Source organism: Onychostoma macrolepis, chromosome 24, assembly GCF_012432095.1.
Source record: "Onychostoma macrolepis isolate SWU-2019 chromosome 24, ASM1243209v1, whole genome shotgun sequence".
NCBI lineage: Eukaryota > Metazoa > Chordata > Actinopteri > Cypriniformes > Cyprinidae > Onychostoma > Onychostoma macrolepis.
In genome coordinates this window covers 822,964-841,231 of record NC_081178.1, presented here as the reverse complement: position 1 = coordinate 841,231, position 18,268 = coordinate 822,964, and the positions used below count along the sequence as shown (strand labels likewise).

The following is an 18,268-nucleotide window of genomic DNA, read 5'->3' as shown; positions in this document are numbered from 1 at the left end:
AAAACACACTGTAAAAAATTTAATTGTTGAGAAAACTTGATGCAGTAAGACTTTTGAGTTCTCAACAATAGTTTTTTAGTTCTTCTCAGTAAAGATACTACTTTGTTTAGCCAACGTAAATTAGTTTGTTCATGCAACGATGCTAACCCTGGAACAATATATAAAACTACCAAATGTTCACCGTCTGTTTGATTACATGTAATTTGTAACTAACTGCATGATTTTTACTGTACATTTCTGACATAGTAATGCCACTAATAACCTACTTCAAAATATAATGTAGAAACTTAATATTTTCTGTAAAGCTGCATTGCAGCGATTCGTATCGTGAAAAGCTCTATACAAATAAACGTGAATTGAATGCTGTGTTAGGGGACACATGATCAGGGCGCTCTGGGGTCACGGGTGCGAGGGGTTTAATTACTGATTGGTGCTTTAGTAATCAAACGCCTCTAATCCACACGTCTCCTGACAGACAGACGGATGGACCGGTGTCATGTGACCTGCCGATAACATGGGACATAAACACACACTCGCAAATAGCTTTTTAATGCGGTGTGAATGATCAGGGGTTTGGAGCCGGAGCCTCAGGATTGATGGAATAATATAATCCGAATAATCACGGGGCATAAACAGCATTCGTCACAGTTAAGCCTGTTTGATCACATTAACTCACTTACCAACCAAACACTCATACTTCACACATCTGATGCTCAAGGTCATTTCACAGAACGCTAGCTGACAATATAAACACGCTGGACACTCGGGTTAAAAACGAGCAAAACTTCACTGAAGCACTGGAAAAAAAGCAAGAGTATAACTGAAATAATAGAAATATTAATAAATGTATAAATAAATGTGTGTGTATACAGGTTTATATATCCTGGTGGGAACTTATGGTGTGTTCAAGTCATGTCGGATACATCGTATTTACGAGAACGCCACCACAAAATCGTTATTACGAGTGGGAAACTGTTTCTGAGTTGGGGGCGTGTCGGATGCAATGGACGCAGCCAAAGACTAAAGATACGCAGCGTCTGTAAAGTTGTTGAAATTAATAAAGTGATAATTTTTTGTAATGTACAATAAAACTATATAAGTTACACATATAAAATATTATATTATTTAGCTTATAAATCATACAGAGTGAGTTTTTTTGAGAAAGTAAACATGCAGAAAGTTTCCTGTAAGGGGTAGGTTTAGGTGTAGGGTGTGTGTGTGTGTGTGTGTGTGTGTGTGTGTGTGTAATACCAGTAAATTTTGACCTTGTGGGGACATTTTTAGGTCCTCATGAGGAAACAAGCAGAATGGAGTGCACTGAAAATCTAAAAATGCCAGTAGTTTAGTGTGCGGGGATGGAAAATACAGTTTGTACAGTAGAAAAATCATTCCGCTTATGGAATGAAGCCATAATGTGTTTGTTTGCTCGGTTAAAGGAAACGAGACTCCTGATGAAAGCGTGTGGTGTTTCTCTGTGGATTACTGGACACGTTCAGAAATCCCGTCCGGATCAGAGAGTGGACAGACGCACATAACTGGACGCTAGCGGATGGTTATCGTGCGTTTAAACAATCAGCGCTCGTGTCTGCTGTGACGCGGTTCTCACACGGGAAACATCAAAGAGCCGATGAACTGCATCGCAGGCTTTATTTATTTGGGAGCAGCTGTGTTTGGCCTGATAACGCGGAGCATTTGAAATATTAATAAGCGCGTGACCCGCCGGGCGTTTGCTGTTATTGCGCTCGGCTCATATTAACAGCCGTTTACCGAGCGTCCGGCTCAATTTCAGCATCAGTGTGACGAATAGACCCGCTCACGTCTCTACATGAATCTAAAGCAGATCATTATTTCCTGCGGTGACAGTGTTTTTCTCTGGATGGGATTAATAGATCTGCATTGATGACAACAACCTGTTACTGAGGCCATGGGAATATATTAGCTCTGCTAAGCAGCATAGGTTTATTCATTTTTAACAAATTAAACAAATATAATAATAATAATAATAATAATAATAATACTTTATTATTTTTATTATTATTAATAACCTAAGAATTAAATAATTAAAATGTAATAAAATAAAATAAGAAGAAGAATTATTATTATTATTATTATTATTATTATTATTACTACTACTACAACTATTATTCCTTTTATTAATTTAATTTAATTATTTAATTAAATTTCAACATAATAATACGTATTATTATTATTATTATTATTATTATTGATTAAATAATAATATAAATTCATAAAGTTAATTAAATATTAATATTATTATTGTAATAGAATTCAATTTATTAAATAATAAAATATTTATTAAATAATAATAATAATAATAATAATAATACTGTGTATTATAACATTATAATTAAACATTAGACAAAAATGATATACTACTACTACTACTACTACTACTACTACTAATAATAATAATAATAATAATAATAATAATAATTAATAGTAGTAGTAGTATTAATGTGCATATTAATATTATACAAAAATAAGACAATTCTACTGACTTTCAACTTCTGTTCCAAAACAGCCAACTTATAAAACTAATTTATTAATTATATAAAATATATTTAATAATACTATTTAGGCAAAACAATAATAGTACTAATAGTTATTATTATTATTATTATTATTATTATTATGCTTAAATATTATTTTTATTTATTTAATTTTTATTTTAAGTATATTTGGGGGAAATATAATTAATTTGAATGCAGCATTGCAATGCATTTTGGTTAAACTCCATTTTCACAGAAAACATTGGAGTTTTGGAACAGAGTTTGGAACAAAAGTTTGGAACAGAGTTATCATGGCTCTTAATGGTGAATATAACTATATCAAGCTTTCAGCACAAGTTTTCAGTAATTCCATGTGCTGTTTAACCATAATAGCATGTTTGTGTTTGAGATGTAAAGTCAGAGCCGCGCACGTGAGTCTGATCATTACACAGGCAGTTTTAATGCATCGGACAGCAGAAATATGAGCGCAAATAAAGCACAGCAAGGTGGAAAGTGTGGCAGAGGTTTGCTTGTGTGGTTACTGACGTGAAAGAGGCCGTTCTTCTCAGAGCAGAACGATCCAGAAGAAATCACAACAAACTGCCTCTGACACGTGTTTGGGAAACACAAACTCCGTCGAATATGATGAGGTATTTATAATAAATCTGGGAGTGTGAGTGAAGAACCAATCAGAGTTCAGCCCAGCGTTGAGGTTTGCTCAATCACATGAGCAGCAGAATCACATCAGCACACTTTAGGACTGAGATTCCTCAGAACGACATGAACTACAGATCTAACACATCATGATCTAACGATCAAACTATAAGAGCTGAATCACTGCGGGAAAACAAACTAATTTTTGCAACAAACAAAAACAAATAAATAAACTTGTTTATAAATTAATAAATAAATATTCAATTATAATAAATTACAAGCTGTACAAAAATACTACAGTCATAATTAAAATTATCTAATTTAATTAATTATAAATAAATAAACAAATACAAAATAAATGGTTTTTAATATTTATTTATTTGTTTCTAATAAATTAAATTGTTAAAAATAACTTTTTATTCATATTTATTGATTTTATTAATCCACAAACTACTGGCAGTGCAACAAAAAAATAAAAATAAATAAACTTGTTTATAAATTAATAAACAAATATTCAATTATAATAAATGACAAGCTGTACAAAAATACTACAGTCATAATTACAATTATCTAATTTAATTCATTATAAATAAATAAATAAACAAATAAATATTAAAAACCATTTATTTTGTATTTATTTCTAATAAATTAAATTGTTAAAAATTACTTTTTATTCATATTTATTGATTTTATTAATCCACAAACTACTGGCAGTGCAACAAAAAATAAAAAAAATAAACTTGTTTATAAATTAATAAAACATTATTAAATTATAATAAATTACAAGCTGTACAAAAATACTACAGTTATAATTAAAATGACATAAAATGCATAATAAAATTATTATTAAAGTAATTTACATTAAGTTATTTACATTAACTTAAATTGTATTAATTAATCAAATTAACCAAAAAATTACAAGCTGTCACAGTCTTTGGGACACAAACCTGCTTCAGTCTCTGGGATGTTTTATAGTAGATTTACTGTCAGTCTTAAAGCATCGAGCTGCATCAGATATGTGAGGTCAGTAAAGTCATGAAGGCATGAATTACCTTGAGCGAGTGATATCACACATATGAACCGCACAGGCTGCAGATTTATGGAGCTATTAGCATCTCTCATCAGGACGGAGGATAAAGTCTCATCCCGAGCAGAAGCAGCGAGTGTATTACAGCAAACGGCTGTGTGTTACACCTGTTAGCAGAACACTTTCTCTGATGGAGACACACGATACTCACTACATCAACTACATCCCACAGAGAGAGAGAAACACCTCCTCAACACCAGCGACACTAATGCAGAACAACCGCAGGCTCCGGCTCATATTACACATCACACAGCACAAGAACAACATGAGAAATAAAGAGAGTAAAGCCAGAGCATGTTATTACTCACACATTACACAAATGTACAGATTGTTTTGTAATTCTCATTCTCTAGTGTCATTCCATTTCACTATCACTACAATACTAATAAGTGTTTTAACTTATAACATTTTATAAATCAAACTACAGACAGTACAACAAATACTTCCATCATAAGTAAATATCTAATTTTATTTATTATTTTATGAATGAATATTTTTATTATATTAAGCAATGTAACCAAAAATACTACTATCATTATTACTTTATAATAAATAAATAATAATAATAATAATAATAGTTAAATAAGTATAAAAAAGTTATTATTTGTTTATACATTCATAATGTATTTATAATGAATGAAATGTATAATTTATTCTTTCGTGAAAAATGTATTTCTTTTTCCTTTTGATTTTGGGAGCTCTTCCTGACTGATGTCATGAGTTCGACCTTTCTAAGTGACACAGAAAGCAGGGCGGTTTGCGACACGCTCTCCGTCCTCGTGTTCGCGCTCCACTTTTCCAAGCCGCACCTGGATCTGTAATGTGGCCGGGAGGGTAATGCCATTATCAGCACGCTAATGAGAAACCAGAGACAGACTCGTACCTGCTCCATCTATTCTCAGAGAAAGCGTGTGAAGCAGGGCGTTCAGCCTGACACCGGCCAAATGAAAAACACCAATATATCCCGGTGGCCTTGACCTCGCTGGAAGTGAAATAGAATTAAATAGATAAGAGCTGTCATCGAGTGCGGAGGGTGAACTATTGCAGACCGGCTGTCATGCTCATATGAGCTTCTCGTATTGATTACCACCCAAAACCACTTCAGTCGGTCAGCGGGCCGCAGGAATGAAGAAAACACCCAGATCTGAGGTTTCAGAGATCACAGCAGAAGAACCGATGCAGCTCGACCAATCAAACTCAACGGCGTCGCATTTACATGGAAACTGCTTCAGAAGTTCTCTCAACTATTGTCTTAAAACACCTAGTCATTCTGTCAATTTAAATTTGTTCATTCGCTAAATGCAAAATGCCTCATTCAGCCAATTAATTTGTCATGTCAACTACATTTACATTTATTCATTTAGCAGATGCTTTTATCCAAAGTGTCTTATAAATGAGGAATACGACAAGTGATTGATCATAAAGAGGCAAATAAACATGAGAAGTGCTTGCAATACAACGTTTCAGACATTTTTACAGATTTCCTTTTCATAAAATTTCCATTAGGTAATACAGTACATTAATTGTTTTGATTAGAGGTCGACCGAGAGTAAATTTTACCGATAACTGTTTTTTGCCAATAACCGATTAATCAACCGATATTTTATAAAAAATAGATACTGAATGAAAACAAATATATTTACAATTATTTATTATATTTCACACTTATTTAAAAAAAAAAAAACTGTACACAACCATGAAAATGTACTGTACTTTGTAAATAAAATATATAAACATAAATATTAACATTAAATATTAATATATTGCTTATGCCGTGTTCATTCCTGTTAATTAACCAATGTGAATTAACTAAACATATACAACTTTAAAATTAAAAAAACGTATTAATAAATGTTGAAATGAACAATCTACTTCTACAGCATTTATTAACCTTATTATTGAAATAAAATACATATGTATATTGTATGTATCCTCTATTTGCTTCTATTTTAGAACACTATGTATAACAAAATATGTATAAAAGTGACGATAAAAAAGAACTGAAATCGGATGCGTTTCTGATTTGTTTATATGATTTGTCGTCTGCATGAACATATCGGTTTGCTTTCTCATGTCACTAGCTTTAAATGTGTAATGCTGCTGGTTAATGAATGCATAAAATTGACCAGCTGGACATAAAGTAATACAAATAGATTGTAACAATCATAACTTTTGGGCCGGACTCGTGTGTTTTGGTCACACTGTTTTAACCGTTTGCAGTGTTTTCTTGCTCTCAGCCTTGATGGAAAACATACTGCTGTTTTGTCTCTACTAATGCAGCATCTAGTCAACAAGTTAATTAATTAATTAATTGCTCTTGCATCTTATAATGACAGTGGACCCTTCTCAGCTGATCCAGCAATGGATGGTGACCTGGAAAAACTATTGGTATGTTTTTTGCCAATAACCGATTAATCAACCGATATTTTATAAAAATAGATACTGAATGAAAACAAATATATTTACAATTATTTATTATATTTCACACTTATTTAAAAAAAAAACTGTACACAACCATGAAAATGTACTGTACTTTGTAAATAAAATATATAAACATAAATATTAACATTAAATATTAATATATTGCTTATGCCGTGTTCATTCCTGTTAATTAACCAATGTGAATTAACTAAACATATACAACTTTAAAATTAAAAACGTATTAATAAATGTTGAAATGAACAATCTACTTCTACAGCATTTATTAACCTTATTATTGAAATAAAATACATATGTATATTGTATGTATCCTCTATTTGCTTCTATTTTAGAACACTATGTATAACAAAATATGTATAAAAGTGACGATAAAAAAGAACTGAAATCGGATGCGTTTCTGATTTGTTTATATGATTTGTCGTCTGCATGAACATATCGGTTTGCTTTCTCATGTCACTAGCTTTAAATGTGTAATGCTGCTGGTTAATGAATGCATAAAATTGACCAGCTGGACATAAAGTAATACAAATAGATTGTAACAATCATAACTTTTGGGCCGGACTCGTGTGTTTTGGTCACACTGTTTTAACCGTTTGCAGTGTTTTCTTGCTCTCAGCCTTGATGGAAAACATACTGCTGTTTTGTCTCTACTAATGCAGCATCTAGTCAACAAGTTAATTAATTAATTAATTGCTCTTGCATCTTATAATGACAGTGGACCCTTCTCAGCTGATCCAGCAATGGATGGTGACCTGGAAAAACTATTGGTATGTTTTTTTGCCAATAACCGATTATTCCAGCAATCAGATATCGGTGCCGATTATCGGTTGATCTTTAGTTTTTATATATATATATATATATATAGTCTAATAGTGCACTCAATATGTCAAGTGAGCTATGCTATCTTTGTTTGTAAAGTTACAATCATCCTACAAAGCCAAGAAATCCAGGATATAGTTTTAAATAATTGAACACACTGTAGGAATCAATACTAGACACACAAACCTCAAGAACAGCTCTTCATATCACAACTCAACAAATAACTAACAAACAACAAAAAACTTGAAGTCAGCAAAACAATAATCCTATAACAGTAACTGCATCATTGATTCATGCTGCAATGCATGCTGGGAAACCTTAACATTTCAGCAATATGCATTTCTTCATTCAGATGACTTTGTTTGACTATTTGGGAAAACATTCGTGTGAAAGTGTGTTGGTCTGGCATGGTTTTTTGTGTGGTTTCATTAGTATTTGAGACTCAAAAGGTTTAGTAAACTGGAAAATATGTCAGTGGTTTTTTTTACAGTGATGCAGGACTCGTTCAGTTTCTATGTGAGAGTCCGGCCGCTGCGTCCACATAAATCAGCAGCGCTGCGAGAGCAAACGCTCCTGCCTGTTTCTCTCCTCCGTTCTTACGCTCCGGCGCAGCAAAGTGAAATTAGCCACGTCCTCACAATTAATCCTGTCCCTGCTGTCGACGGCGCGGAGGATCTGCACGGTTAGGCGTCAGATTTAAGAGCGAACGCCACGGCTGCTGCTTCTAATGGAAGTGTTTATTAGGGTGTGACAAACAACCTCATGAGCGCCAGTGACGGCACAAACACACCACACGTTTTAATAACGATTATTACTTACAAAACTGATAGTTCTTGAAGTCGTCCAGCTTGCATCTGAATCTACAATCCTCTTTGGATGTTAAACTGTTTGGCTTTAGTGAATATAAATCTGTGACAATATGTTGAGAAACAAACACAAGACAACGGAAAATGCTCAACAACGAGTCTAAACAACGGTAAATGGCCGCTAAATATGGATTTCTCTTTAGTTTTGTCTTCTAACCTACTAATGGTGACATTCACTCATATAGAAAAGTATTGTAAACAGAGGTATAAAAAGGTCAAAATAAGCTAATTATTCCCATTGCGCTGCTCTGAAACAACAGAGACTTTACAATAAACAATGTCACAATAAACAGGGAAAATATTTCCACTTGTAAACTTCCTTTTCACAAATCTGGAGTCCATAATAGTGGATGTTAAGCTTTACTGAGTAATACATATATAAATCTGTGTCCATGTGTTGAGAAACTAACACAAGACAACAGACAAGTTTCATGAGCCTAAACAACTTTTGGCATGCTATTTTCTTTCAGTAAATAACCTCTGAATTCTCTTTTCTTTTTTTCTAATATAATTTACGATGAAATTTACTCATATTGAAAAACAATGTTTTAAAACAGCTTAAAAAGGGTCATAAATAACCTGAAATAAGCAAATTAGGCCCAATGTGCTGCTCTGAAATGGAAACAGAACAGAGTCCGCAATAAACAACGTCACAATAAACAAGGAAAATATTTCTACTTGCAAGTCTCTTGTCGGGTTATTAAAGTTAACTAAAACCATGAAAAAATGTCATTACTAAAAATAAAATACTAATATTATATTATATTATATTATATTATATTATATATATATATATATATATATATATATGTATGTATGTATGTATGTATGTATGTATGTATGTATGTATGTATGTATGTATGTATGTATGTATGTATGTATGTATGTATGTATGTATGTATGTATGTATGTGTGTGTGTGTGTGTGTGTGTGTGTGTGTGTGTGTGTGTGTTTATTTCAGCTAGTTGCTGAAACATCTCATTTAATTTGAAGTACTAAAATAAATACGATTTTTAAAAAAACAACAAAAACTAATAAAAATTACAAAAAACATACAATTACTAAAACTTTCACTAAAATTCAAGTGAAAGCAGAAAATATTCAAATAAAATCTAGTTCAAAATATTAACAAAAACTGTACAATAATATATTAATGATACTAAAATAACATAATACTACAATAAATCCCTCCTGTTCCCAAGTCTGTTTTTTTTTTCTCCTTCAGTACTTAAGTCTGCCTCTCTCACTCGATTCTCCATCTCTGCAGAACAGATCAGTGGCATTTTCACCTTCCCATTAAAATCTGTTAAAGTGCCGTAGCAGAAGTCTGTCCGGCCAATGACACGACAGCGTTTATCAAAGCTGCCGCGCTGACAGCGACCCTGATCATATGCTCAAATAATGAATCAAAGAGACACAACGCTGCAGAAACTGAAGCCTCAGACTCCATTAAAATCCATCACCGAAACAGATCAACATGAATCAGGTCATTCATCATGACACCCAGCTCTAGAGTCCCTGATCCAGGATCAGCCGTGCTCTCAGAGGATGCATATAAAAAAACTAGGGGTGCTCCGATCAGGATTTTTGAGGCCGATCAGAAAGCAGTATCTGCCGATATGATCACCGATACCGATTTTTTTAAAGCCTTCTTTTTATCATGTAGAATTATTTATAGTAATCCAATCAAGATTTTTAGACATTTATTCAGGACCTGAATTTCATTTTTGAAAATGAATTTCCCTCTTAGGACACTTAGGGGATTTTTTAATTTGAGGGGTGGAGGGGGGCATTTTTTGGAAAATATACATTTATCTTACCTAAATGTCTCGCGGTTTTAGACACAAAGACGTGTTCTGTGTGAACGGCCAGTAAGAACCTAGTGTAAATGCACATATAGAGTGACAGGACAAGATCAATGAGATGGTGCCATGCTCTTTCTCTTATTCAGCAGTGTTCTATTTGCATACATTCATTATTTAAAACATTTGTTTACAGGAGATCCAAGTTATTATTTTCTACTTTTCACATTGCATTATTTAAAATAATAGCCTATTAATTTACAAGCGATACAAATTATTTTCTACTTTTCGCATGACAACATTTAAAATGTATTTTATTTGCAAGAGATGCTGGTTATTTTCTACTTTTGACATGGCAATATTCATTTATTTTGTTTGCAAAAAATGAAAGTTATTTTCTTTTTTTTCTAGGAAACTTGCTTTTTCAATAAAACTGAAACGTGTCTTCATTTCAAGGAAGCTTTGATTTCAGTTGTTCAAAATATTCAACAAATAACCATAAATAGTTTGTTTCCTTCAATTATTTTAAAATCACAAAGATAAGAAATGCACTCTTTGATTAGAAAAAAAAAATCCCATATTTAATAGTGGAGTATTTTTACACTACAGCCCTTTAATGAACCATGAGGGCAAAAAAAATAAAATAATAATAATCGTTAAATAATCGTAATCGAGTTAAAGTGCTCAATTAATCAAGGTTTTGATTTTAGGTCAAATCGTCCAGCCCTGCTGAAAATGCTATTTCAGCATCTTACACAATCTTTCAATACAATGCAATAAATATAAGCAACACATTATTCAATGCTTTTTACTTTTGCATTTACTTCTAGATTTATATATTAAGTTGCTCAAGCAAGTGGCAAAACATTTAAACTACTTTTCTTATGTTATCACGACCATTAAACTTACTATCGACAGAAACAGTCAGCTCTACTGCCTTTTCTTTTGCATTTAAATTTTTATTACAAGCAATCCTGCAGTTCATAAAGAACTTTGTTTTCCTACCTCCACGAGTGCCATCTATTATTGCCTTGTTCATCTAAAAGTGCTCTTTTCCTTTAAACCTAGCCAAAAAGCCATATGTGTTGACTGTGAAACATAGTAGACTTTAATTATATGCATTTATGGTGTAATAACTACATATTCATGTCAATCCGTGTTTACCACAAAACAATGCACTGTCACTTTAATTCAGTGCGTGCAGCGGAAACGATCGCTGCATTGCTGCAGACGCACTGCTCCTGGAACGCACTGCCGGACCGCAACCGTGTGCAGTGTGAACGCTTTAATCCGTTAACATGAGCGCGGAAAAAAATATGCACCGCATACGCAATGCAAATGGAGTAATGTGTACATGGCGTTATGTGTGTGCGCTGCGAGTGTGCATGAGCGCACAGTCTCCAGGAGAGCACGTGAGCGCTGAATGGTTTAAACACTGGCAAGAATTTTTTTTTAAAAATGCAATTTATAAACTTTAGTGACACTGCCTCGGTTGTGCAAGTGACAATTCCTGTGTCAACTGTGCAGATCGTTTAAAGTGATTTGAAGCCATTTGTGCATTTTAAGAGAGAAAGAGAGAGAGCGCGGTGATTCACTCACGCTGTTTGTGAAATTATGTCTCACAGAAAGTTTTCAAATTACTTTCCAAGTCATTTAATGAAGAAATATGAATTGTACCTCACCTTCAGCATTATAATTATTTTAGCCGCGGCGGACAGAAACAGTGTCGCTGCATGTCATGCCAAATCTCTCACGGCAGAGAGATCGGTCTTTATACAGACCGCCGATCAAACATCCCAAAGCAATTATCGGCCGATAGTGATCGGTAGCTGATCAATCAGAGCACCCCTATATAAAACAGTAAAGAGCGGTGTAGCTGGACTGACCTGACGGCACCCAGGGGTCTGAGGAGGGTTTCTGCTTGGTGTTGATCTGCTCCCAGTCGAAGTCGTCATCTTTGCCTTGACTGTAGCCACAGTCTGTGTAGGATTTCTCCAGGAGACAGTCTTCTGCAGAGAGGAAAAGAGAGGAGACATCAGTGATGCTTGCAAACTCAAAACTAGTCACACACCAACAGATAACGGCCAGACCGGTTAACCAGCAGGTAATCTGAAATACCAAGTGCCAATACAGTGCAAAACTGGAAAATCATCATTCTTACTGAGTAAATAGTATGAGTAAATCCATTATTTTGGTGAGTTTAGAGTAAATATTGTGGAAAAAAAAATTATAATACTACAAATAAAACAAATGTTGCAATTGGTAAATGATGCATATAGGGTAGGACTGTGCATAATTCATAACTGAATTGTGAATGCTTTTTAAATTCAATTCCTGAATTTGAACTGAGGAGGTAAACAGGATGCAGAACTACAATTTGAATGCAAGTAGGATTTGAATTAACTGAAATGGAAAAAAAAAAGCAAAGTAGTGAAGTCTTGAAGGATTTTAAAACATGGATGGATACATGGATGGATGGTGAAAGGACAGAACAATAGATAGATGGGTGGATGGACAGAAAAATGGATGGATGGATGGATGGATGGATGGTGAAAGGACAGAACAAGAGATAGATGGGTGGATGGACAGAAAATTAGATGGATGGTGAATGGACAGAATGATGATGGATGGACAGAACAATAAATAGATGGGTGAATGGACAGAAAAATGGATGGATGGAGGACAGAGAAACAGATAGATGGATGGACAGAAAAATGGATGGATGGGTGGATGGTGAAAGGACAGAAAAACGGATGGATGGATGGTGAATGGACAGAACAATAGATATATGGTGGATGGACAGAACAATAGATGGATGGGTGGATGGTGAAAGGACAGAAAAACGGATGGATGGATGGTGAATGGACAGAACAATAGATACAGTGAGGAAAATAAGTATTTGAACACCCTGCTATTTTGCAAGTTCTCCCACTTAGAAATCATGGAGGGTCTGAAATTGTCATCATAGGTGCATGTCCACTGTGAGAGACATAATCTAAAAAAAAATCCAGAAATCACAATGTATGATTTTTAACTATTTATTTGTATGATACAGCTGCAAATAAGTATTTGAACACCTGAGAAAATCAATGTTAATATTTGGAACAGTAGCCTTTGTTTGCAATTACAGAGGTCAAACGTTTCCTGTAGTTTTCACCAGGTTTGCACACACTGCAGGAGGGATTTTGGCCCACCTCCACACAGATCTTCTCTAGATCAGTCAGGTTTCTGGCCTGTCGCTGAGAAACACGGAGTTTGAGCTCCTCCAAAGATTCTCTATTGGGTTTAGGTCTGAGACTGGCTAGGCCACGCCAGAACCTTGATATGCTTCTTACAGAGCCACTCCTTGGTTATCCTGGCTGTGTGCTTCGGGTCATTGTCATGTTGGAAGACCCAGCCTCGACCCATCTTCAATGCTCTAACTGAGGGAAGGAGGTTGTTCCCCAAAATCTGGCAATACATGGCCCCGGTCATCCTCTCCTTAATACAGTGCAGTCGCCCTGTCCCATGTGCAGAAAAACACCCCAAAGCATGATGCTACCACCCCATGCTTCACAGTAGGGATGGTGTTCTTGGATGGTACTCATCATTCTTCTTCCTCCAAACACGTTTAGTGGAATTATGACCAAAAGTTCTATTTTGGTCTCATCTGACCACATGACTTTCTCCTATGACTCCTCTGGATCATCCAAATGGTCATTGGCAAACTTAAGTCGGGCCTGGACATGTGCTGGTTTAAGCAGGGGAACCTTCCGTGCCATGCATGATTTCAAACCATGACGCCTTAGTGTATTACCAACAGTAACCTTGGAAACGGTGGTCCCAGCTCTTTTCAGGTCATTGACCAGCTCCTCCCGTGTAATTCTGGGCTGATTTCTCACCTTTCTTAGGATCATTGAGACCCCACGAGGTGAGATCTTGCATGGAGCCCCAGTCCGAGGGAGATTGACAGTCATGTTTAGCTTCTTCCATTTTCTAATGATTGCTCCAACAGTGGACCTTTTTGACCAAGCTGCTTGGCAATTTCCCGTAGCCCTTTCCAGCCTTGTGGAGGTGTACAATTTTGTCTCTAGTGTCTTTGGACAGCTCTTTGGTCTTGGCCATGTTAGTAGTTGGATTCTTACTGATTGTATGGGGTGGACAGGTGTCTTTATGCAGCTAACGACCTCAAACAGGTGCATCTAATTTAGGATAATAAATGGAGTGGAGGTGGACATTTTAAAGGCAGACTAACAGGTCTTTGAGGGTCAGAATTCTAGCTGATAGACAGGTGTTCAAATACTTATTTGCAGCTGTATCATACAAATAAATAGTTAAAAATCATACATTGTGATTTCTGGATTTTTTTTAGATTATGTCTCTCACAGTGGACATGCACCTACGATGACAATTTCAGACCCCTCCATGATTTCTAAGTGGGAGAACTTGCAAAATAGCAGGGTGTTCAAATACTTATTTTCCTCACTGTATATGGTGGATGGACAGAAAAATGGATGGATGGATGGATGGATGGATGGTGAAAGGACAGAACAGTAGATAGATGTATGGATGGATGGACAGATAGACAGGGCAGTGTGAAGAATTAATTCTGCTCAACATGTCTCTGCAGCTCCAAATCACTGCCAGCCAAAGCCTCACTGCACAGAGAACAACATCACCGTTCAGACACTCGTTCCGCCACACAAGCTCTCGCTCATTCTCATCCGCCGCGACAAACACAAGCGCTGTTTACTTTAACGCCCAGGAGAGCAGCTCAAACTCGCCCGTCTCCGCGTGACGCTGCGCCAAAACCAACATCCTGAAGGCACAAACACATCTCTCAGCGTTGTGATGTTTTCATGAAATTTCTCAGCATGAATCTCCTTTTTTGCGACGCAGACGCCCAGGAGCGGAGGATCTGGCTCAGAACAAGCGCAACTGAGTTGCGTGAATTTATTTTGGGTTTGAGCGTAACGACTGAGGTGTGAGCGAGTCTCTCATGTCTGCTCTTTTATTATGACAGCAGGCAACATTTTCTGCTCCCTGATGTGAAAAGCAGACTCCAGATTTTACATGATCAACTACATTTCGTGAACAAACAGCTCACGGTTTCTGGCATCGAGTGAGCCGTGGTTGTTTGGTGCTGGGATTCCCTTGATCTGCGAGCGTGTCTCTGTCAGGATGAGTTCAGATCGCACATCACGACATCTCTGACTCGGCTTCTGCATTAAAGCTCGTTAGCAGCAACACCGCAGCCACGGGTTTGATTCCCACACTGATCAAACACACAGCCTCAACTCGTCTGCCAAATGAAAACTAATACACATACATCTCTTTTTATTCACACGGCTGCTGCTCTGCTAAGTTTCCAGGTTCTCAGGTGTTTCTCCGGACCAAAAACCCCTGTAATCTCACCTGGGAAAAAATGTCACAATGTCTTTCTTGATTTAAGAGATGCGTGTTTCCGTGAGTCATAATTCCTCACTGTATTTTAGTGTATACTGAGGTTTTGGCTTTACGAAACTCTTCTGCTGTCCGAAAGGCATTCGATTAGCTCATCTGTGCAAACAGTCCCAGAATGCCTCTGCGTATCTCGACAGAGTCCAGACGTCTTATTAACTTTGACACAGAAAGTGTTGCCACAGGGCCTGATGGCACATCAATACTGCACAGATCTCAGCTCACCTTTCCAACGCAAACAGAGAAAAAGCCTGCGCTGTTGCTTTAATGGATGCCCGATCAAACGCTTTATTCAGGTTCACATTCTCTCGTCCCACGATCGATGCGCTCGTCTCCAGACTCTTTATTCTCTCCGAAGAAAAACAGCAGCAAAACAAAGCAACACGGACTGGTACAAAATTTATGTTTTGAATATTTGAGCAGGGCTCTCACGTCTTTTAAGTCCCGACATCTGCTGCATTTTTTACAGTTTCGGCCGATGCATGACGATTACAGCATCACGTCAGTGTTGTATTTTTAACGTGGCACTGATGATAAAACAGCAAATGACGAGACTCAGTTATGTCTATTAATTCATTCAAAAATACATGCATAATGCAAATAATACACACAATGGCTTGAATATGGCTCTTCTAGAATCAACAAGCTCTTAGTTTCTTAATTAACATTAAACTTGATATTTTTGAGGGTCATAAAGTCAAAAATGTTTTGCAGGTGCATAATTAAATTAGAGTCTCATTAAAAAGATGAAATTCTTCATAAAAATGTTGTGTTTTTAAAGTAATATTGATTTTTAAAAACGGTGGCCTTTTTATGACAAGCCAAGGTTAATTCAGGCCGTCAAAGTGCTTCAAACTACAGTTGAGAACTTTTATAATAAAATAATGACTGCAACATTTTTTTTTTTGTTAAAACATGTTTTTAGAGTCATTAAATCAAAACCTGTTGAAATTAAACAACATAAATAAAAAGGTCTGCATAAACACAAAGAAAACTAAAATTGAACCCATAAAAACATATCTTCTTTATTGAAAATGACTGAAATAACACAGACTAAAATATATTTTTTTAAATCAAACGCATTTTATTTCAGCTAGCTGTCAAGGCAACATTTTTGTTTACTTTAACTTGACTAAAATAAACTAAAACTGAAAAACTATATTAAAAAAATAAATAAACTACTAAAAATGAAAAATCACAAAACTAAATTATTAAAATTATAATTAAAAGCACAAATATAAAAACAAAATATAAAAAAATATAATAAATAATATAAAATAAAAATGACAAAAACAAAACTGCTAAAATTTGAACTAAAATTATAATAAAAACTAACAATTTAAAATTAAATTTAAAAACTATAAGAAATAATCTAATAATATAAAAGAAAAATGAAAAGAAAAAAAAGACAAGAAATCTGTTAAAATGTTTGATAAATTAAAATGAAAACAGAAAACTAAAACACAACAGTATGTCAGTGGCTCTGCTCTCTTTAGATTTTTTTTTTTTTTGTATTTACTGTTCTCATTTTAATTTTAAGTTTTAGTTTTAAGTTTTAGTAAGTTTTTAAGTTTTAGTTTTAAGTTTTAGTATTTTTCTTTATTTTTACATTTTTTTAGTTATGGTAAAAAAAGTTATATTGTATTATATTGTATGATTAACAGTATGATCAATTTTAACATATTAAATAAATAAATTACATGTAAATATATTAAGTTATATAATAAAATTGTATATAGTGAAGTCAATCATTACTAGGACTAGTCTGCAGTTTTATTTTAGTATCACTGCGATAGTATATTATACTATATTCAATCTATATTATTTATTTATTTATTTATTTATCTCTATCTAAAAGTTTTATTTCAGTTTTAGTTAAGCAAAAATGAGAAAATAAATTAAAATGTATTAAATACATATATATATATATATCTAAATTGTTTTTACTTCATTGTATTTAATACATTTTAATTTATTTTCTCATATATATATATATATATATATTTATTTTTATTTTTATTTATTTATTTATTTTTATTCATTTTTAATACAAAGTTTTGTATATTTTACTTCATTTCAGTTAACATTTATTTCATTCAAATATTGATTTTTTTTTTTTTATGGTTTTAGTTTTAGTTAACTATAATAACCCTGCTAATCAGTTATGGTTAGACTGATGTTCACTAGTTTTATTTATTTATTTATTTTTAGCATTAATATGTAAATGTAACCACTACAGACATCAATGCACAGATTCCTCGACTGGCTGATTTTACAAACACATCTTTAGCACATCATGAACCACTACAGGGAGTGATTCAGGCAAGAAATAGATCCAAAAATGAGAAAAAGCCAGCGGTGCCCTGGAGAGAGTCAGATCTGTGCTGGTATTGATGCATTTACAAAGACCTGCAGCTCCTGCTCCATACATGCAGTAATAACTCCAGGAAAAACGCTGCTGCTAAACCTCCAAAATCTGAAACCTGACGCCGTGTTTTAACGAGCGGAGCGTCTTTGAAACCAAGCCTGCTGTGCCCAACACTAATGGCTCTTAATTGACAGCCAGAAGATGAAAGCAGCAGCCGTGGATCAGACGTGCTGGATTTTCATAATCCAGACATAATTTGGGAGAAAAGCCCAGAGATCTGAGTG

General features: G+C 34.6%; 1 protein-coding gene across 10 annotated transcripts in view; it reads right to left on the bottom strand.

The window, feature by feature from the left end:
• The window catches only part of ptprma (protein tyrosine phosphatase receptor type Ma), a 270,941-nt gene that overhangs the window by 201,560 nt on the left and 51,113 nt on the right, over window positions 1–18,268 (bottom strand). For all 10 annotated transcript variants that reach the window (XM_058766082.1, XM_058766073.1, XM_058766079.1 and 7 more), the window contains exon 2: window positions 12,064–12,186. In XM_058766082.1, the coding sequence (XP_058622065.1) occupies window positions 12,064–12,186 (123 nt within the window). The remainder of the gene's footprint in view (window positions 1–12,063; window positions 12,187–18,268) is intronic.